Source organism: Barbus barbus (genome assembly GCF_936440315.1).
Source record: "Barbus barbus genome assembly, chromosome: 24".
Classification (NCBI taxonomy): Eukaryota; Metazoa; Chordata; class Actinopteri; order Cypriniformes; family Cyprinidae; genus Barbus; species Barbus barbus.
In genome coordinates, this window is record NC_136752.1 from 3250667 (window position 1) to 3274766 (window position 24100).

General features: G+C 37.2%; 1 protein-coding gene across 2 annotated transcripts; it reads left to right on the forward strand.

The window, feature by feature from the left end:
- The first annotated feature begins 9082 nt into the window (after positions 1-9082).
- Positions 9083-23973, forward strand: LOC306843624 (peptidyl-prolyl cis-trans isomerase-like 4). 2 transcript variants are annotated; one of them, XM_079375201.1, is made up of 13 exons: positions 9083-9339; positions 9600-9667; positions 9965-10029; positions 10106-10223; positions 10309-10451; positions 11718-11814; positions 12355-12471; positions 12561-12685; positions 15273-15339; positions 18569-18680; positions 18899-18995; positions 21182-21296; positions 23422-23973. In XM_079375201.1, exons 1-13 carry the CDS (start codon positions 9270-9272, stop codon positions 23623-23625), a joined length of 1398 nt encoding a protein of 465 aa, XP_079231327.1. In that variant the 5' UTR covers positions 9083-9269; the 3' UTR covers positions 23626-23973. The 2 variants fall into 2 exon arrangements, 1 of the variants encoding a protein (XP_079231327.1); XR_013781859.1 differs by having other exon boundaries at positions 9250-9339; positions 21182-23261; positions 23340-23939.
- Positions 23974-24100: the final 127 nt, after the last annotated feature.

Consider the following 24100-nt stretch of genomic DNA (forward strand, 5'->3'; position numbering starts at 1 on the left):
GAGATATAAGACTCTGACCGTTCATGTTCCTCTCCAGCGATGGACACAATATTAATTGTGGTGTCTTGGGGCAGCACTTTGGCCTAAGCTCAACCCATCTGTAACACACACCAACAACAACAAAAAAGCAAACAGTCCAGTAAACATATACTTCCATGCTCACAGGAAAGACTGTAACCTTTCAAGGTTCAAGGTATATATATATATCGGTGCATCATTTGCTTATCAGTTAATCAGGGTCTTCAGTAATACTAGAAAATTCCAGGCAGGTGTGTTGGAGCTAAACTGAGGATGGTGGTCCTCCAGGAACAGGACTGGACACCACTGACCTGTCATGTTTCAGAAAACAGATCAAAATTTAAGTATAACTATCTGCATCCATTGAAATATAATGCCTTTACATGTGATTTCACAATCACTTTATGTAATTAAAAGAGCAATAAGAAAACTTAATTGGGGATTTATTTGTTTAGCTCTCAAACACAGTGTGCTTGATTGGATAAAAAAAGACAAAAGTATATACTGTACAAATATACTGCAAATAAGCCTGACCAACACAACATTATGGTTTCCAGAGCAATCATGTGGTGATTATTTCAACCAACAGAGGGAGATGCAACCTACTCTGGTCGTGTGCTGCTACTTTCACCAGCAGAACTTCACCTGGACAAGAGCAGAGCACTACTGACCATCTGTTATAAAAACACACATCGGTCATTCCTCAATATGCGTTCTTATGCGATTTTGCATCTTAAAAAACAAGTTGGTACAAAGTCCTATAACTGTTTCACCTTTAAAAAATGAAGGCACCAAAACAATTCCCTTTTACGGCGTCTGCTGAATGCACTGCTGTTTTTGTTTTAACTAAAGGATGAAAAAGTTACAAGATGTGTTTTTAGCTATCAAAATAAGATATTTTAAACATCAAGAGTAGCCTATATCTTTAAAGCTGCTTTGAGCAATGTATATTAAGAAAAGTGATACAAATAAACTAAATTAAAATTAATATATGAATACATTTTTGTATTTTTCATCACTTTTACAGGTTTTTTTTTTTGTGTGTGTGTGCATGGAAAAGATGGCCACTTCTATCTTTCTATTTCTGTAAGAGAGCTGTCAGAGCGCACATCCCACAAAGAAAGACTGTGAATCTGGACAAAAATGTTGGTGCATTGCAGCAGGAAAACAAGCAGTTGAAGGAGATGTGTATGGGAAAGCAGAGCTACAAAAGAAGATGGAATCTTCAGCTTTACGGTGGAATTGAAAGATCCTTGCAACATTTTCTTCTAAGACTGCAAGTGCTGGATTTTGAGGAGGGTTTGTCTTGACTGAAGGGGTATGCATGCATCAGTGTTCTAGATATTACCTAAGAAAATGGTGATTGACAGCTTTTCTGCAAGGAACATTTCTGTGTAAATCTGGGTCCACAAGTCTCTGGGGAAAAAAGAAAGAAGTTTAAGTCCTTATTTACCAAGAGATTTTAATTCTTCTGACTCTGATTCAATTTTAGTTTTTTTTCAGTCGTGGCTCAAATCACTCAGCAGGTGTGGCTCTTATGTTAAACACATTTAAAGATGACGGCTGGATTTGCTCAGAAAATGTGAGATTGATTATAATAGCCTTAGGATTAGAAAACTCTACTTTAATAATTTGCAATGTTTTTTTGTTTTTGTTTTTGCAGTGGTCAAGCTATTCCTGCTGCTCTAATTAATGTAATGCACAGACATCTGACCTATTGCAAAGACAACAATAAAGACTATGATTTCCATGTAAAAGGTAAAGATATATTTGAACCTTTAAAATGACAACCCTAATCAAATTTAGCTTGTTCAGGTATGTTTAATTAGCTAAACTCTGCAGGACACCGGCCCTCCAGGACCAAACTTGGTGACCCCTGTTCTAAATGTATGGATTTTCTTTAAATACTTCTCTGTAATATTTCAGGAATATTATAGGGTTTTTTATTCTTCATAAGGTAAAGAGATTTCAGAATTGAGTTTAATTCAGTTTTAAAAAGAGATAAGATGGAAAATTATTTGCACGTGTTTGTTTTTGAATGAAAAATTGACCATATCAAATAAAAAATAATAGAATATTAACATAGTAACAATTAAAAAAATATAGTATTATTAATATTATTATAAATTAATAAACTAAAAAAAAAAACTAAAGAAGTGTTCAGCAATGGTGAAATCCAATATATGAGAACCTAGGTCAGATCAAGGGTGAATTCGAACTTTCGAAGCCCTTTGGAAGGGAATGACTGACCAGATGTTACAACTCGTGCGCGTTCTTGCAGCATTTGACACTCCATCAGTTGTTGCAAATAAATTTCTTCTTATTTTATTCAAATATTATCGAATTTTGTCTTATAACTGTTAAAGGTCAGGAAGCAGACAGACTGGCTAAACCGACCGTCTGCTAGCCACCTCACGTCACAGAAGTCAGTTAATTCTCAGCACATAGAGACTCCTTCACCTAGATATCACACTATAGAGACCCCGAACTAGAAAACGTCCAAACCAAATTAAGAGTAACAATTTAATTGATGTTCAACAAATAAAGAATGTTTACAAAACAGAGAATCAATTGATAAACCTTGGCTTACTGAATATCTGTCAGTCCTCTGTCGTGTGTGTCATGTGTTCCCGCCTCTTGTGTCCATATTTGGTTTGTTTCCTGTCCTTGTTTAATGTGATCATTAGTTCATTCTTGTCCAGCCTTGTGATTATCTATGATTATCCTGTGTATTTATAGTCCTGGCTGTTCAGTTTGATTTTGTCTGGTCTACTCGTTACTCCCCGGTGTTCCTGTCTGTGTCTGCCTTGCCTTGTTTTGTCCTGCCTTATTTGAAGTAAAGACTGTTATTTTGAGTTACATCCTCGTCTGCGTGTTCCTCGTTCCTCCCTGCTGTGTGCACTGTGACAATATCAGGTCCCTTTCAACAAAAGCACTTTTTAAATGATGATGATCAATGATCACAACCTAGATTTGCTCTGTATGACAGAAACATGGCTAAAACCAGATGAATACATTACTTTAAATGAGTCTACCCCCCAAGATTACTGCTATAAAAATGAGCCATGTCCAAAAGGTAAAGGGGGAGGTGTTGCTACAAATTATAGCAATATTCTCAGTATTTCTCGGAGGGCAGGCTATAACTCGTTTAAAGTTATGGTGCTGCGTATAACATTATCTAGAGAAACACGTGTTAGTGATAAATCCCCTGTGATGTTTGTACTGGCTACAGTATACAGGCCACCAGGGCACCACACAGACTTTATTAAAGAATTTGCTGATTTTCTATCTCAGTTGGTACAGGCAGCAGATAAAGTCTTAATTGTTGGCGATTTTAATATCCATGTCGATAATGAAAAAGATGCATTAGGATCAGCATTCATAGACATTCTCAACTCTATTGGGCTTAGACAACACGTTTCAGGACCTACTCATTCTCTATCATACTCTAGATTTAATACTGTCACATGGAATTGATGTTAGTGGTGTTGAAATTCTACAGCAAAGCGATGATATCTCAGATCAATATCGAGTCTTGTGTAAACTCCATATAGCTAAAACTGTAAATTCTACTCATTACAAGTATGGTAGAACCATCAACTCTACCACAAAAGACTGCTTTGTAAGTAATCTTCCTGATTTATCTCAATTCTTCAGCATATCCAACAGCACAGAAAAACTTGATGATGTAACAGAAACTATGGACTCTCTCTTTTCTAGCACTTTAGATGCTCCTTTACGCTTAAGGAAGATCAAAGAAAACAGTCCGACTCCGTGGTATAATGAGCACACTCGCACCCTAAAGAGAGCAGCCCGGAAAATGGAGCGCAGATGGAGGAAAACAAAACTAGTTGAAACTAGTTCTGTAGGATAAATACCCTATCCTACAGAAAAGCATTAAAAACTGCTAGATCTGATTACTTTTCATCTCTTCTAGAAGAAAACAAACATAACTCCTGGTATTTATTCAATACAGTCACTAAATTAACGAAAAATAAAGCATCAACAGGTGTTGGCATTTCCCAAAAGCACAGCAGTAATGACTTTATGAACCAAGACAGATACTTTACTTTACTTCCAAGACAGATACTATCAGAGATAAAATTGTAACCATGCAGCCGTCAGCTACAGTATCGCATCAGATAGTGCACTATGGATCCCCTGAGGAACAATTCCACTCATTCTCTACTATAGGAGAGGAAGAATTGTACAAACTTGTTCAATCATCTAAACCAACAAAATGTATGTTAGACCCCATTCCATCTAAACTATCTAGCTGCTTCCAGAAGTCATAGATCCTCTTTTAGCTATTATTAATTCATCATTGTCATTAGGATATGTCCCCAAAACCTTCAAATTGGCTGTTATTAAGCCTCTCATTAAAAAAACACAACTTGACCCTAAAGATCTAGTTAATTACAGACCGATCTCAAATCTCCCTTTTCTGTCAAAGATACTAGAAGAGGTAGTATCCTCACAATTATATTCCTTCTTAGAGAAAAATGGTATCTGTGAGGAATTCCAGTCAGGATTTAGACCGTATCATAGTACTGAGACTGCTCTCATTAGAGTTACAAATGCCCTGCTTCTATGATCTGATTGTGGTTGTATCTCTTTATTAGTTCTACTGGATCTTAGCGCTGCGTTCAACACTATCGACCACAACATTCTTTTAAATAGACTAGAACACTTTGTTGACATTAGTGGAAGTGCCTTAGCATGGTTCAAATCTTACTTATCTGACCGTCATCAGTTTGTAGCAGTGAATGAAGAGGTATCATATCGATCACAAGTGCAGTATGGAGTACCTCAAGGCTCAGTACTAGGGCCGTTACTTTTCACGCTTTACATGTTACCCTTGGGAGATATTATCAGGAGACATTTCACTGTTATGCTGATGATACTCAGCTCTATATTTCTTCGCGGCCCGGTGAAACACACCAAATTGAGAAACTAACGGAATGCATAGTCGAATTAAAAAACTGGATGATGAATAACTTCTTACTGCTAAATTCTGAATTCTTGTGCTGTTGCAAATAGCCTTTGTGTTTTTGACCCGCCACCTACTGGACATTTAAGGTACTACTCGTGACATGTTTAGTTTCACTTTCGATTTCTCTCAGTGAAGATTGTCTAAAACAAATAGATTTTTGATTTCTTCGTTTGAGCCTTGGATATATATGTCCGTAAGTGCCATATTTGTGTTAAAACATACTGATGTCCATAAGGAGTTGTTTAATCGTTGAAATAATTGATTGATACTCAGAGCTGGGTAGTAACTGATTACATGTAATCTGGATTACGTAATCAGATTCCAAAAATTAAGTACTTGTAATCAGAGTAAATTGCATTTTAAAATACTCGTAATCAGACTACAGTAACTTTTTTATGGATTACATGATTACATATTATTCACACAATAGCAATAACTTATTCATTAATCATTGATTCCCCCTAATTTCTCTTTTTCATCTTTTAAATTTTCCTTTCTAAAATAGTCTACCGAATATAGAGTTATTATATATGTATAAATAGTCCAGTCTTCACACAAAGATCAGTCATTAGTCAGGCGGTGACAGCATTTGACCACTGGATTTACAAAAATCATTTCAGGTTTAAGAAGGGTTTCAACATTGCATCAACTACTGATGAACACATTCATTTTTATTTTTATTATTACTAAGTAGGTTTTTTAACCATGTATTATTAATTATAACTAATTAAAATGCACATATTCACGTTATTTCTTAGATATATGTAATGCAGGCATTTTTGTCATCTAAACCTTATTCACCAAATATATTTGCTTTAAGTACCCCTGAGATTTTAAAATAAATATTTAAATAATTAAGTATCACATTTGCATGTTCACGGTTTATTTGATGTTGATTAATGATCACATGGCATGCAGGTAAATAAAAATATTTAATATTTTTTAGTAAGTGTTTTATTTAAAACAAAGACTATAGAAACACAAAGACTGTTCACTCCTATACTTATGAATGGGAGAAACTGCAACACGCAATATGGAGGAATAGTCCCACCTTCGAAATGAAAGAGTCAAATTTCCCATAGAAACCTGACTAGACCTGCCAATGCACATGCACAGTATAAGCAGGTTATGATTCAGCATGCACATTGCCTGGTCTAGCCTGAAAAATAAGCTTTTTAAACGCTATTTGAGCATAAGAAACAACATTCATGGGGCAATTAATTTCAGATTTTTGTTGCTGATTTGACATAATGTGAGTTCAGCGAGCAGTTTTTGAGATTTTAGGATTCCCCTGTTCATTACGATTGTCTTGTATGAGCTGACTGGAGGCGTTGCAAATATGGCCGCCAAGTGAAGAGACTTTCCTCGAAAAGGGAGTAAAAAAAAAAAAAAATTAAATAAAAAAAAGGGAGTTTGTTTTAAAATGATTTATTTTAATTTAATTAATTGTCAGCTTTTCATTAAACTCACAACCCCCCTGCAGTTCCTTTACGAACCCTAGTTTGGGAAACTGTAATATAATGTTTAATGCACTTGAAATTAAAATGAATGGAACAAGTTTTCTTACTCTTTGCATTTTTTTACATCATTATGGTACAAGATAATGCTATTTAAATCAATGTGATAAACGAGTTAAATCAAAAGTAATCTAAAAGTAATCTGATTATATTACCTAAAATGTGTAATGTGTAACAGATTACGTTACTGACTACAATTTTTGTCATGTAATCTGGAATCAGTAACGGATTACAATTTGTAAGTAATCTACCCAGATCTGTGATACTGCATTTATTGTGGGAAAACGAATTGCTTTAGTAATTAATGCTACATTCTAACAGTTTAAGGGAACATTAGGTTTCTCTTTGTTTAACACAAAATGCATATATTTATAGTATATACAAAGCTAAAGTAATGTTGTGAAGAAACTATGTACTTTGTATTGTTTAACTGTATATGTCATCGATATAAATATAATGCTTACACATCATTTTCTTCTTTGTTTGTAGTTTTACAGTTAAAAATAACCAGTAAAGTCACCAAGGTCACAAGACTGCTTTCTGGAGTTTTCTTTGTTCTCTATCCGTTAACCCTTTGCTTAAGTAAAGCATTGGTGAGAACAGAATAGACCTAAAACCCACACATGTAATAACCTAGAACACTATCTAACTCTTGACGGCTACTCTGTCAAATTTTCTTCATCAGTTAGGAACCTAGGTGTGCTGTTTGATAGCAATCTTTCATTTGAAAGCCATGTTTCTAGCATCTGTAAAACTGCGTTTTTCCATCTCAAAAACATATCTAAACTGCGACCTATGCTCTCAACGTCAAATGCAGAAATGCTAATTCATGCGTTTATGACCTCAAGGTTAGACTATAGTGCTTTACTGGGTGGTTGTTCTGCACGCTTGATCAACAAACTACAGCTGGTCTGAAATGCAGCAGCTAGAGTTCTTACTAGAACCAGGAAGTACGACCATATTAGCCCGGTTCTGTCAACACTGCACTGTTTTCCTATCAAACATTGTATAGATTTTAAAATCTTGTTAATTACTTATAAAGCCCTGAATGGCTTAGCTCCTCAGTACCTGAGTGAGCTCTTATCACATTATAGTCCTCCACGTCTGCTGTGTTCTCAAAACTCTGGCCATTTGATAATATCTAGAATATCAAAATCAACTGCGGGCGGGAGATCCTTTTCCTATTTAGCACCCAAACTCTGGAACAATCTACCTAACACTGTTCGGGAGGCAGACACACTCTGTCAGTTTAAATCTAGATTAAAGACACATTTCTTTAACCTGGTTTACACATAACACACTAATACACTTCTGTTATTCAAATCTGTTAAAGGATTGTTGGGCTGCATTAATTAGATCAACCGGAACCGGGAACACTCCCCATAACACACGATGTACTCGTTACATCGTAAGAAGAATGGCATCTACGCTAATATTTGTCTGTTTCTTTCTTATTCTGTTTCTCAGTCTGTGTCCGGATCAGATGGTGGATCGTCGGCGGAGGCCGGACACCTGGATGAGCCCCAGGGACATATCCCCAGTGAAGACCTCGACTTAAAATACAATAAAACTAAAAATAAAACAAATAACTAAAAATATAATAAAATACCGAACTACATAATACTATTATTGTTAGAATATAAATATAATATAACAATATAAAAATAGAAATCTAAAACATTTATACATGTATATATATATATATATATATATATATATATATATATATATACAACAGAAATATATGAAATTAATTAAACTATAAATTAAAATTATAATAATCAAACAAATATATATTATAAAAATCGACAGAGAAACAATGAATGCATTAAACTATACATTACTATTATAGCAAATGAATAAATCATATAAATGAAAAACTTCAAATAATGAATAAAACACAAATATAACAAATACATTAAATTATAAATTAAAATGCCCCATCGGGACAAGACCATGGGAATCAGATAAGCTGTTTGCACAATCAGACATGGCTGCGGCTGGAATTGAACTGAGGGGAGAACTGGCCCCCGACTGAGGACGCTTACTTTCTAGTGATTATTGTCAATTTGATTTCACAGATACTATTTAAACTAAACTGATCTAGAATTCAATAATGAATTCGTCTCTGAATTCAATAATGAAATGCCTTTAACTGAAAATTGAGTGTTTAATCTTATTATTATACATTACTGGAATTCTATCCTCCAATCTGATACTGTTAAGTGCTTTGACACAATCTGTATTGTTAAAAGCGCTATATAAATAAAGGGGACTTGACTTGGCAAACTTTTTTGAGCTAAACTTGCTTAAACATGCTTTCACTACCATCTTAAACATATTTCATATATCACTGACAAAAATATTTTTTATTACATCAAAATAAAGAGTAATTTAATTAGCCTACGCTACCTACGTTTGCATGTGAATTCGAAATAAACTTTTCTTTAAAATGCATCACAGGATTTCCTAAAACCGAAGATCACATGATCACAGACGGAAATCACTTCCGTCGCATGTTCCCTTCAAAAAGCCTTTGAGCTACTGGGCATGCGCACATCAATACAGCACTGCACAATAATCATTTATATTTTTGCATAACTATATGGGGTAGGTGTAGACGTTGCTAAAACACAATCTAATAGGTAGAAATTTTAATTCGGAGCTGTATCCCTCCTGTACCAGAGTTGTGACGTAACATCTGCGACTCTTCCGGCGCATGTTGATGACACTGGAGCGGCATGGCGGTGTTGTTGGAAACAACGTTAGGGGATCTCGTGATCGATTTATACACAGAAGAAAGACCGAAAGGTGATTAATAATAAGATCCACTAGAGACAGGGTTTGAACATGCCTGCAGTGTTACGCGCGTGATCATTTAATACAACCAACAAAGCGTCATGTGATAAATATAGTTGTGTTGGTGTAACCAGAATTGAACTCGTTTTGTTATTTAAGTTAGTGGTTCATTGAATTTTAAGAGTAGAAACCACTCTTTTTCAACAGTTTACCACAGAGCATAATAACTTAACGTTACTGAATGATAACCATGATTGTCCTCTAATTTGCAGCTTCGCTGAACTTCCTGAAACTGTGCAAAATCAAATATTACAACTACTGTCTGATTCACAATGTTCAGGTAATATCTCTTTCATTATCTGTGCCTTGCTGCTTACAATATTTGTTAAAGTGTGCTTTAAGCACGTGTGTGCTGTTCTTATTTTAGGTTTATTTCATTATAAGGAAAAATGAATACATAAAATACTATTTTCTTTAGTTACACATCTCAAAAGGTCATGGTAAAATTTCATAACTGCATGATTGGTAAAATAGCATTTATAATCCAGTTAATGTGACGTTATTGCACATATGGCTGTAAATTGCGGTAGTGTATCCGGTTAATTGGATGTTGCATCTGTTGCATTGCCCACTCCAGAGAGATTTCATCATTCAGATGGGTGACCCCACCGGCACGGGGCGAGGCGGAGAGTCTGTGTTCAGGTGGGAATCAGTTTTTAGTTCTAACTGAATATACACATGTATGCACTGTGTGCTGATGATGTTTGTGTGCTTGTAGTAAACTGTACGGCGATCAGGCACGCTTTTTTGAATCTGAGAAGGTGCCTAGGATCAAGCATAGAAAGAGAGGAACGGTGTCGATGGTCAACAGCGGCAGCGACCAGCATGGATCTCAGGTTAGTTGTGCACACATTTAATACAGTGTCAGTATTGTTTATGGGCTTTGAGTATGATTCATTTATTTATTTATTTGGCACCCAGTTTCTGATCACCACGGGAGAGAATCTGGATTATCTGGATGGTGTTCACACTGTGTTTGGAGAGGTCACGGAGGGTATGGATGTGCTCACTAAAATCAATGAGACCTTTGTAGACAACGACTTCATCCCCTACCAGGACATCAGGTGGGACAAAGTTTTAGAGAGCGAGAGACTGACCCACACATATTTTACATTTAAATTGTCCTTTTTTATATATATATTTAATAACTAATCAGAGTACAACTGATCAGAACAAGTTATAATGTTTTCTTCCCAAGTAGAGAAAGTGATTGTTTTCCTGTTGTAAAATGCCAGATTAGTGGCTTTAGATCTTGGAAGACACTAAAAGTGCTTCTCATTTCTTATTTGTGCATCTTCATTCCCTTTGCTTGCTTCCTGTCATTGTGTCTTAGCTCCACCCCCTTAGGATGCGAGGGTGCACTTTGTATACTGGAATATTCTTGATCACTCGAGTGTCCGGTAAAAGCTCCATCAGTTGCGCTAAAGTGATCTGCCCTTATGTTGCTGAAGTTTGGTTATTTAGGAATTTAATAATACGTAGGCTATTATTGGAGCCACATGCCCTTGAAATGTATTGTTTATTTAAATTGCAAAAGTGAAACATAAATTAAAATAATTTTCATTGATGTGAGGAGGAGAATTTATACATGCTCAAGGTTTTTTTCGACAAGAATCATTTCCACGGACCTGAAACCTGAGAAGCACCCTAAGTTTTTTTTAACAAGTAAACTAGTTATCCGCAAAGCGAACTGAGAAATACCTATGAAACAATTCATAATGTTTTTTTACGGTGCCCTTAGACTAGTTTTGCAAGTATATGAGTGTTAAGATCCCTGATTTAAACTTCTGCTTCTGTGAATCAGTCTCTTTCAGTGGTAGATTCAAATCGACAGTCACCTTGTGTCATGACACGTTTATTTTAAACAGCAGTTAATAGACACAATGTGTTAATATTGGGGAAGGTACTTTATAAACACAATGTTGCCATTTTCTGTTTTTGCACCAAAAAAAGCCACAGCAGAATTACCAGTCTTCAAACAGCACATAGTAGTGGCTGTCAGAATAAATTGGTGTTTTTAAACAAATCGCTCAAGTGAATGATTTGGTGACCCACAAAGATTTGTCATGGCCAACAAAAAAATCCATTCCTCCAAAGCACAGACTGACTGGAACACAGACACAGTCAACCGGAGTGATGCCAACACTGAAAAGTCTCAATGTTATATCAGCACTCAGCGAACAGTGTTGGAATGTAGACAATAATTATATAAATATGGTCACTACATAATTCCCATATTTTATTTTGAGGTTTTGGTGGTTCACATTCATAGATGAGTGTCATAAGGGCTAAAGACTAAGCCTCAGTTTTGGGCTGTGTTGTGGTTGCAGGATTAATCACACAGTGATTCTGGATGACCCGTTTGATGATCCTGCGGGCCTCCCGGTCCCGGACCGATCGCCTGAACCCACTAAAGAGCAGCTGGATGTGAGTGTCTTCATTCAGTGCATAATTCAAACTCACCATATTACAGTACTGTGAGGCGGCAGGTGGTGTTTGTAATAATTTCAATGATTAACATGCAGGGGTTTCAACATTAAATTCAATATCAGCTCACAGGCTTTTCGTTCGATTTAATTTAATGGTGAATGATGGCTACAGTGCATGATATGCGTTGTGACTGTAACATAGTCTTTCCAAAAACATTTCCAAATATTTTTGGTCAATATTATATTAGGTTACTTGTTGGTCTTCATTCATGAATAATAAATACATGCTAAGTGTTTAGTTTGGGTACGAGTGACCCTAAAAGCGGAGGGTCATGTGTGCATGTCCTTTTATACGTGTTAGTTTATTAATTATTATCAAAAAGCATTACCAAGGCCATCAGTTTTGTTTCTCGGAAATACATAAACTTATTATTTATGTAATTTATCTATGCGTGTAACTAGTTAATACAGAAAAAGCAGGTAAAGTTAAGAAATTATGGCTTTTGTTCTTCATTCTAAAGTGATATACATATTTCAGAGCGGTCGGATTGGAGCAGATGAGGTGATAAATGATGAAGAGGCGAAGGATGCTGAGGTTCTGGATGAACTCATAAAGGAAAAGGAAGCAAAGACACAAGCCATTTTACTGGAGATGGTAAATTTCATCACTTGCACTCAAACATGTAGACATCACTCACTCTAGATGTATCTTTCATGACGTGAATGTTTGTTTCTTGTTGAAAGGTGGGTGATCTACCAGATGCTGATGTTAAACCTCCAGAGAACGTGCTGTTTGTGTGTAAACTGAACCCTGTGACCACAGATGAAGATCTAGAGATCATCTTCTCACGTTTTGGCCTCATTAAATGGTGAGATAATTGAACATTTTACTGCTGTATTGGTTCCAATAATAGTCTGACCCTCATAGGTGTGGTGAAATAGTGTGGGTAATGATTAGGGCTGTTTGTATCCAAACGATTACATGTTTGGACCTCTGCAAGGTTTGAACTGTGCTCTTAAACAAAGCACTTAACAGGGACCTAGTTGTTCTTTTCTCATCTCATACAGTGCCCTCCATAAGTATTGGAACAGTAAAGACAAAATTGCTCTGTTTGCTGTGGAGTCAAGACATTTGCAAATGTGATTAAAAGATGAATATGAGACAAAACTACAGAATGTCACATTTTATTATTGGGTGATTCAACACATACATGTTTTACCAAATAAAAAGAACAGCACTTTTAGAGTTCATCCCTCTATCTGATGTGAGCATAAGTATTGGAGCAGTTGCCTCACAGGTCTTTCTAAGTGATCAGCTGTGTCCTGTTGCATTAATTCTTCAGATATTAAAAGCAGGGAATGTGTCGTATCAGTTATAGCCATTACTTCTGTATTCTGAATCTTGCATTCAATGAAGACACACACAAACCAGGATGAAGATGAGGGAGCTGACTTTGAGAGAAAAATAGAAAAGAGGAAGTCAATTAGAGCTCTAGTAAAAACAAAGGGCATGGAGAAATCAAGAGTTTGGAAACCACCAGCAACCAACAACTACCTGATCGGCTGAGAAAACAACAGTAGTTGATGAAAGACAAATCAAAAAAGCTATATAAATGAACCCTAAAAGACGTGTCTTAAAAATCAGCAACAACTTCCAGAAAGCTGGGGTGATGCTCTGACAATCTACTGTCCTCAGGAGACTTTGACACAGAATTACAGATGCTACACAGCAAGATGCAAACCTCTGACCAGCACCAAACATAGAAAGACAAGATTAGAGTTTGCAAAAAAGCACAAAGGTGAGCCAGAAGAGTTTTGGAACTGTGTTTATGGACCGATGAGACAAAGATGAACCTTTATCTAAGTGATGGGAAAGCAAAAGTGTGGAGAAAAAAAGGAACTGCAATGATCCCAAGCATACAGCCTCATCTGTAAAGCATGGTGGAGGTGGTGTCATGGCATGGGCATGCATGTCTGTCTCTGGAACAGGCCCTCTCAACTTTACTGATGACTTAATGTATGATGACAGTAGCAGAATGAATTTGGAAGGGTACAAAACCATCTTGCCTACCAATATTCAAGAAAATGCCACCAGATTCATTGGGAAGTGCTTCATATTGCATCAGGACAATGACCCAAAACACCCTGCCAGTTCAGTCAAGGAATTTATAAGGGCAAAGAAATGGAAAGTCTTAGATTGCCCAAGTCAATCTCCAGATTTAAATCTGATTGAACATGAATTTCAGCAGCTGAAGAGGAGAGTAAAGGCAGAAACTCCCCAAAACAAGCAACAATTGGAACTGGCTGCATTAAAGGATGGGAAAAGTATTTCAAAGGATGAGACCAAGAGTCTGGTGATGTCTATGGGTCACAGACTCACTGCTGTGATTGTGTGCAAGGGATCTGCAACTAAATAATAGCTTTTAATCTTTTATATCTGCCTTATGTTCAACTGTCCCAATACTTATGCTCACATCAATGAGTGGGATGAACTCTAAAAGTGCTGTTCTTTTTATTTGATAAAACATGTGTTGAAACGGCTAATAATAAAATGTGACATTCTGTAGTTTTGTCTTATATTCATCTTTTAATCATATTTGTAAATGTCTTGACTCCACAGCCAACAGAGCAATTTTGACTATACTGTTCCAATACTTATGGAGGGCACTGTATATGTGAAATCTGTCATTAAATATCACATATTAATTTCTGTATATAATATACATGGTGACACTTTATTTTAGGGACCAATTCTCTCTATTAACCACTAGTACTACTAAAGCATATTAACATATTAATACCTTATTCTACATGACCAAGATCCCTTAAGCCACCCCATACCTTAACTAACAACTACCTTACTAAACATTAATAAGCAGCAAATAAGGAGTTTGAGGCAAAAGAACTAAAGTGTGACCATATTTTTTTATAAACACTGTAAAATACATTTTTTGTACTCAAGTGTTATTGTGACTATGCCATCTGATTACTTTTTATGTATTTGCTTAATGTTATTTTGAGACTGAAGGTTCATCCCGGAGCACATTCTTCTGTTATAATTTTAGCAGCAGGCTGTATGTATGGAATGCCTGGATGACCTTGCTGAACTGTGTGGAAGACTATATCCCACAATGCAGTGTGGTCGTTATTTGTTACATTTGAACTGGAAAGAATATCTGCTGTGATTTTCAATACCATCTTGATTGCACTGCATAAAAGTGCACTGTTTTACTTCTGAGATAGGATGCTACTAGCTGGATTAAACATGTAATGTGACAGTGAAGACCATTAATATACTGCTGTTTGAATAGTTTCTCATAGTTTTTCTATAGTAGGCACTTAGGCAGAGTTCGATGTCCAGTGAGCAATTTCTAGTATGCTAGTATTCAGTTCTGACCATTGCTTGTGCCTTAATCTTATATGTCTTTGATCTAACATCTTAATGTTCATTTGCAGTTGCGAGATCATCCGAGACTGGAAAACAGGAGAATCTTTGTGCTATGCATTTATCGAGTTTGAAAAGGTTTGTAATGTCTGTTCTGTAAATATGCCATCTTTGGAAAAAAGTGAAAAGTTACCAAGTAAGCTGTTAAAATCCATTTGCCATGTTTTCAAAAGTAGACAAGAATGGTTACACAGAAGTTAGTGTTATATCCAAATTCACATACAGTACATACAATTTTTCTACTAAATAAAAAAACACTGTTTCTTTTTTTTCTATATTCTATCTACTCATTTTCTTTAAAAAAACGAGAACAAAAACCTTGCTATGTGTTAGACTAACCGAGACTTGTCAAAGTGCTTGCATATTGTTGCTCTTTTGTTGATTTTGATTGCTTCTATTGTCCTCATTTGTAAGTCGCTTTGGATAAAAATATAGATATTAAGTTTTGTGACGTTGTAATCCATAGACTTGCACTCATCCTTAATAAATCCCGATAAAACCTAGCTATATACTGTAAGGCTCCACGCATCCGGCCCAAAGAAGGTTTCCGGTGGTGGATGAAGGTTTCCTGCGTGCTCGGTCTTTCCAAATGTGCAAAGTTCTTCAATTTAAATTAAACTTTAATCTGACTCCATTTTATCATTTAATCTGATATTTGATTATTCTAGTTAACTCTTGACTTTATATTTACTCGTTCATTCGGTTGCTCATGTCTTTAACAAGGATGCAACGTAATCTACTAGAGTCAATAATTACAGAGTAAAACAGAATAAGGTCAAATGTAACAATTTATTATCAGTCAGGTAAATACTGTATGTATTATTTCAATTCCACAGCAATTCAAAGAGATCAAATCATATCAATACAAAACATCGAATTCTCAAAGATAAATCTATGAGTAAAGAATGCATACCTGACTTTATAGAAATACATAGTGTAAGGTATTACACTACGGGCTTCTGACTACAGAATCGCCCCGATCCTTTTGCCACATTCTCTTTAAGTACTTCAGACCAGAATAAACATCCCCCAAACTCGAGACAGGAACTAACAATTTGGATTTGCTTTGATCAAGCCAAGTTGGCACCTTTAGGGACAAAAGGTAATTTGCATGAAAACCATTAGGTGCGGTCCGCCCTCTACAGTATGCAAAATGTCTCTGAACTCTTAGGATTTGTATTACCTTTTAGTTTACTTCTTATAAGAATGAGACCATTGTACCAGTCGCTCTGAGACAATTCAAATGATACCAAACATGACTGTAAATAACACTTGCATTAATGTAGAATATTACATTCTTCTATTGACCAATCTGAGTGAGTGAAGGATGGGGGAAGGAAGGAAGGGATGAAAAGGAACTGATGCATATGTGAGAGAGGCATTTTCTTGTATTCTCTCCCAGTGGGATGTGGAGACAGATGTCTGTATGTTAATGCACTGTGTGTGTGTGTTGTCCATCTCAGGAGTTCACAGTGTCTGAGATTCTGTAATCCTTACAATACAAAACTACAAATGATAGTGATTTGTTTTAAGCAAGCCCTGTTTAATATGCTGCAACTTTTTTTTCGCATCCCTTCAAATGTTAATAACTTCTAGATTAGAAATATTGTGCTTGTGAAACATCTAGTTCAATCAATCATCTAGTAAAATAAAAAAAACAGGGGTCATGAAATCTATTTTAATTATTTTAAAATGTTTTCTGAGGTGCTTTTATAATCTTAGTGTATTTTTTTTTTTTTCATCAAACCCGTCATAATGTAGATATAAATACTCAATTTCTATGCTGAATTTAGTCCTCTGATTTGAAAAGCTCAGTTGGAAGGAGCATGCCAAGATTAACTACTGGTGAAAAGTGTTGATTACAGCATTTTATTTAGAACTACTCCTGTTGCATCAAAGGTTGCCAAACACAGTCATGTCTACTGAACGCACAATGCAATTCGATTTCTGCAATCCCACCGATGCTTTCATCATAACGATCACAGTGAAAACACGATGTAAATAAGAGGTTCGTTGAGCAGTGCAAACTGTTGATTATATCAGGAGTTTTGGCAGAGATTATTCCAGCGACTATAAAAAGAACAATCTTTGGTCACTTTCTGTATAGAAAAAAATGGAATTTAATTGAAATATAAAATATCTGAAATATAAAACCAGATACAGTGATCAGTGATCTGCTCCTCCATCCCTGATACTTTGGACCCTCTTCAGTTTGCCTATCGCCCAAAGAGATCTACTGACGATGCCACTCTCACTTCCTCCACACTTCCCTCACACACAGACAGCAACAATGGGAATTATGTAAGGCTGCTATTCATTGACTATAGCTCAGCTTTCAACGCTATAGTCCCCATCAAGCTGGCTTCTAAACTCACAGACCTCGGCCTAAACTCCTCACTCTGTGACTGTATTCAAGACTTCCTCACCGGCAGACCTCAAGTGGTGAAAGTTGGCCAGTTCACCTCAAACTCCATCACTCTGAACGTAGGAGCCCCACAGGGCTGTGTCCTGAGTCCCCTGCTCTACTCTCTCTACACACATGACTGCGTGTCCTCTCACAGCTCCACATCTATTATCAAATGGGGAAGTCGAGGCCTAATGGTTAGAGAGTCAGACTCGTAATCCAAAGGTTGCGGGTTCGAGTCTCGGGCCGGCAGGGATTGTAGGTGGGGGGAGTGAATGTACAGTGCTCTCTCCACCCTCAATACCACGACTGAGGTGCCCTTGAGCAAGGCACCGAACCCCCAACTGCTCCCCGGGCGCCGCAGCATAAATGGCTGCCCACTGCTCCGGGTGTATGTTCACGGTGTGTGTGCATGTTGGATGGGTTAAATGCAGAGCACGAATTCCGAGTATGGGTCACTTCACTTCAAATTTGTGGTTCTGGGACATCTCCGAGAACCTGACTTGGACTACACGCATCCAAACACAGGTTAAGAAAGCCAGGCAAAGTGAGGAAATTCAGGGTCTCACCGACTATTCACTTTGCTTCCATGGAAGTATTCCATCTAATATTTGTATTCTATATAATTGCACTGTCCTTGGAGCGGACCTGACCTACATTTCACTGCTGGTTATACCCTGTATAATTGTGTACGTGACAAATAAAAATCCTTGTGCGTGGATCTTGAATCTTGATTAAGGCCTTGAATCATTGTGGAGTTTTGTGTGATCCTGAAAATTTGCATTTAATGCCCTGTTTCTAAAATGAATTGAAAAGTGTCTTAGTGAGGTCCTTGTACATTCAGAGAAAAAGCATGGTCAGTCTTTTTGTAATAATGAATGCATTTGTGTATTGTTTGAGAAGGTGGAGGACTGTGAAAAAGCGTTCTTCAAAATGGACAATGTCCTGATAGATGACCGTCGCATTCACGTGGACTTTAGCCAGTCAGTGTCTAAGATAAAATGGAAAGGCAAAGGTGAGTCTGAGCCCATTTATTAAAAGCATAACCTGTAAAATAATAGAAATCAATTTCTCCTGAATTTTGCTGTGCTGCTCAGACTATTGACATGTTAAATGTTAACGTTAGTAAAACAAAATTAATTACTAAGCTTTTAATGCAACTAAAGGTAAAGTGTACAGTAGATAATATATTGGAGAAAGAGAGGTTTTATTGTCAGTTTGTTTCGTTTCTAGGTGGGAAATACACTAAAGATGATTTTAAGGCCTACGAGAAAGATCTGGACAACAAATCCAAACTGGCTTTGAAAGACAGTGCCAAGACCAAGCAGGAGTATCCTTCTAATAATCTCTTTACATTGGAAACACGTGGACAATTGCATTTCACTTTATAGGATTTGCACTTTAGATTTTAAATTTGATTTAGTGAACTCTCCAAAAAGGTTTACCGTAGACGCTTTGAAGAGATGGTTTGGCTTGAATCACAGGAATTAGTACTTAGTAATTTGTTGTTATTGTTGTAACTGTTTGACAGGAAGAGCAAAGTTGACACACCACAGCTCCAAAAATAGAAAAATATTTATGTTCTCACCACAGGTGACGTTTCGAGCCTACAAGCTCTTCATCAGACAATGAACACATCCATAGTTCAGCCCTTAAATACAGCACAAACCTAAATCACATGATCACACACATGAAAAAAAAAATCAAGAAATCACCTCACATAAGGGCACAAACATAAAAGTGAAAACAACAATTAACTACAAATGCTAAACCTAAACATATCAAAAGATACCTGACTGCAAAAAAAATATATGAATAAACAATATCTCTCACAAAAATATTTAAAAAAATACCAAATATCAAGAAAACAGACATAATCACCAACAGAACTGAATCAAATTACATAAAATATAATCAAGCCAGACATGTACACTCACCTAAAGGATTATTAGGAACACCATACTAATACTGTGTTTGACCCCCTTTCGCCTTCAGAACTGCCTTAATTCTACGTGGCATTGATTCAACAAGGTGCTGAAAGCATTCTTTAGAAATGTTGGCCCATATTGATAGGATAGCATCTTGCAGTTGATGGAGATTTGTGGGATGCACATCCAGGGCACGAAGCTCCCGTTCCACCACATCCCAAAGATGCTCTATTGGGTTGAGATCTGGTGACTGTGGGGGCCATTTTAGTACAGTGAACTCATTGTCATGTTCAAGAAACCAATTTGAAATTATTCGAGCTTTGTGACATGGTGCATTATCCTGCTGGAAGTAGCCATCAGAGGATGGGTACATGGTGGTCATAAAGGGATGGACATGGTCAGAAACAATGCTCAGGTAGGCCGTGGCATTTAAACGATGCCCAATTGGCACTAAGGGGCCTAAAGTGTGCCAAGAAAACATCCCCCACACCATTACACCACCACCACCAGCCTGCACAGTGGTAACAAGGCATGATGGATCCATGTTCTCATTCTGTTTACGCCAAATTCTGACTCTACCATCTGAATGTCTCAACAGAAATCGAGACTCGTCAGACCAGGCAACATTTTTCCAGTCTTCAACCGTCCAATTTTGTTGAGCTCGTGCAAATTGTAGCCTCTTTTTCCTATTTGTAGTGGAGATGAGTGGTACCCGGTGAGGTCTTCTGCTGTTGTAGCCCATCCGCCTCAAGGTTGTGCGTGTTGTGGCTTCACAAATGCTTTGCTGCATACCTCGGTTGTAACGAGTGGTTATTTCAGTCAAAGTTGCTCTTCTATCAGCTTGAATCAGTCGGCCCATTCTCCTCTGACCTCTAGCATCAACAAGGCATTTTCGCCCACAGGACTGCCGCATACTGGATGTTTTTCCCTTTTCACACCATTCTTTGTAAACCCTAGAAATGGTTGTGCGTGAAAATCCCAGTAACTGAGCAGATTGTGAAATATTCTGACCGGCCTGTCTGGCACCAACAACCATGCCACGCTCAAAATTGCTTCAATCAACTTTCTTTCCCATTCTGACATTCAGTTTGGAGTTCAGGAGATTGTCTTGACCAGGACCACACCCCTAAATGCATTGAAGCAACTGCCATGTGATTGGTTGATTAGATAATTGCATTAATGAGAAATTGAACAGGTGTTCCTAATAATCCTTTAGGTGAGTGTATATCAATGTCAAATTCATAAAAAATATTACAAATTCTTCATTAAGACCGGTGATAATTAGGTGATCACAGTGCACATCCAATATGCTTCATGTTTTAGAAGTAAATTGTTAATATCACCCCCTCTGTGAGGTAATTTAACAGCTTCAATGCCAATATATTGTAGAGTCTAAATAGAATATCTAAACTTGAGAAAGTGTTGTGCTACTGGACTTATAACCGTAACCGATGCCCATTAACATGGCGTTTTAATGTAAAGAGGGTCCCTTTTTGATTTTAAGTTGACATCTGTGTCCTAAAGTGGCTATCAAAAAAAAAAAAATCTTCTCACAGTAAAGTCAGTATTTCTTGACTGTCTTCTCAAGCTCCCGTTATGAGCTTCTCATAGATGAAGATGAGGATGAGAGAAGGAAGGACGACAGAGAGAAAAGAGACAGGAAACATCATTCAGACGAGAGGCCCAAGGACAAAAAATCAAAGGTACAGTGCTGTGCATTTTAATAGATATCAGTGGCTCTCACAGAGTCTACAAGTCACTCTGGCACCCAATGGTCCACATCTGCCCACCAGAGAATAGGATCTTCTTATGGTGATTTGAGAACCAAAAATGTCCTTTTGTAAGTGTGTTACTGGACCATTTTGCTATACAAGAATATTAGACTGAGCCACAGGCTAACCCAGCCTCTAATGCTTACTTTTATACATCACAGTCAGTTCTTCTATCAGTCAGAGAGGCAGGAAAAGAGCAGGACGCAGGAGATAGTGATGGTGTAAAAAGATTGTTTATTGAATAATCTTTGTTGTGTCTTCAATGATCAGTCTGACTGATCGCAACCAAAAGCAGTGGAAAATTACTGCTTCACAACATCGTGCTGTGATGTTAAAAAACCTTGAGATGAAGACATTCACTTATCTCCAGCTGACACAAAATAACTGTCAATCTCCCTCGGTCTGAGGCTCCATGCAAGATAAATTTTATTTTTATAAAAAAAAAAAAGGGGAAGTCGTGGCCTAATGGTTAGAGAGTCGGACTCGTAATCCAAAGGTTGCGGGTTCGAGTCTTGGGGTTCAAGCAAGGTCCCCCTGCTCAAGAAAGCACATGTACAGCCCGTCTGATGTTTGCCAATGATTCAGAGGAGAACTGGGTGAAAGTGTTGTGGTCAGATGAGACCAAAATCCAGCTCTTTGGCATCAACTCAACTCGCCGTGTTTGGAGGAGGAGGAATGCTGCCTATGACCCCAAAAACACCTTCCCCACCGTCAAACATGGAGGTGAAAACATTATGATTTAGAGTGTTTTGTCTGGGGTGATGCAGAGCATCAAAGGGATGATGGACAGGGCCATGTACCGACTGCCAGGGCATTGAAAATGGGTCGTGGATGGGTATTCCAGCGTGACAATGACCCAAAACACACAGCCAAGGCAACAAAGGAGTGGCTCAAGAAGCAGCACATTAAGGTCCTGGAGTGGCCTAGCCAGTCTCCAGACCTTAATCCCATAGAAAATCTGTGGAGGAAGTTGAAGATTCGAGTTTCCAAACATCAGCCTCGAAACCTTAATGACTTGGAGAGGATCTGCAAAGAGGAGTGGGACAAAATCCCTCCTGAGATGTGTGCAAACCTGCTGGCCAACTACAAGAAACATCTGACCTCTGTGATTGCCAACAAAGGTTTTGCCACAAGTACTAAGTCATGTTTTGCGAAGGGGTCAAATACTTATTTGACTCATTAAAATGCAAATCAACTCTTTTGAAATGCGTATTTCTGGATTTATTTTGTTATTCTGTTTCTCACTGTTCAAATAAACCTACTTTTAAAATTAGTCAGGGCAAACGTACAAAATCAGCAGGGCATCAAATAAATCCCCCCCCCCCCCCCACTGTATATAATATAATCAATATAATATAATAATTCAGCAAATACAGAAGAGTTTAGGATTGGATCATTATTGCAGTGATTAACATGTTTCTGTCATGTTGTATGTTTTCCAGCGATTCTTTTAACTCAAACTGATGCAGTGTGTAGCTTTTCATTTCTTAAACAGCCATGTTGGCAGACGAACCCATGTACATATTCCAGGATGACAATACTAAGGTTCACCAGGCTCAGTTTGTGAAAGAGTGCTTCAGTGAACATAAGGAATCATTTTCATGTATGAACTGGTCACCAGAGTCCTGACCTAAACCCTATTGAAGCAAATTATTATTGCTCTTGGCCAGTAATTTGTTGCACAGATCACATTGGTTGTGCACAACCTTTGATGCCAACAACAAAATATAGTGTTTTCTCATATTTCAAACTTGATAAGCTTATTTAATGTGTTACCCTAACTATACATGTTTATAAAGTTAGTTACATGTGATTATTTGCATTTAGTATAGTTTTCCCTGCATCAGAACAAACATGCATCCCATTTTGGTCACAAACTTGAGAAGCACAGGTAAAGTTGTTGCTTTAACAAATCAGGGAAAGGAATGTGTTTAAATGTTCATCTTGAAGAAATTCTATATATTTGCGAATCAGTTACTTAATAAAATCTGTGAAAAAAAACATGGCTTCTGAGTATTCTCTTCGTGTCTCATCATTTGATTGATTGTCTTTTTAGGATCGTGATGAGAGTCGGAGAGAAAAGGATAAAGGCAGACAGCGTTCACGTTCAAGAGACCGGGAGAGATACAAGGAGCGCGAGAGAGGCTGGGACAAGGAAAGAGAGAAGGAGAAACAGAGAGGCAGAGACCGAGACGGCGATCACAAACGCCACAGACAAGATCGCAGTCGAAGCCCTAAGAGATCAAAGTATTACAGCTGACCACCACGACTGTTATCGTGTGTCAACAGAGCGGCTTTCCTAAGAACTTCCTGATTTCAGCAATGTAAAAAAGCAAAGAAACAAAAAACAACCGTATGATTCATTTTTGTACCTGAAAAGAAATATCAGTCAATTTATTGAAGTTTGCAAATTTAGGCTTTGCAAAGGTTTGTGAAGTTGTTAATGCATATATATGGATTGACAGGATCGACAGCAGCTTCTCAGATAAGCTTTTAGTTCAGAGCAAAAACCTCTGTTCGTTTGTGGTTTTCAGAGCCTTACTCTGGAATACACTTCACTGTATTGAGCAAGTCAAAATGAAAAATATTAAAAAAAAATTCCCCATCAAATATGTTGTTTCATTTCTGTTACTACTAGGTTTTAAATAAAGGTGATAATAGAATAAAATCAGTGATAGGGTTGTGGTTAGCTTAGGCAATTAAGTCGTTACAAGTGGACTAATTTCTTGTTTAAG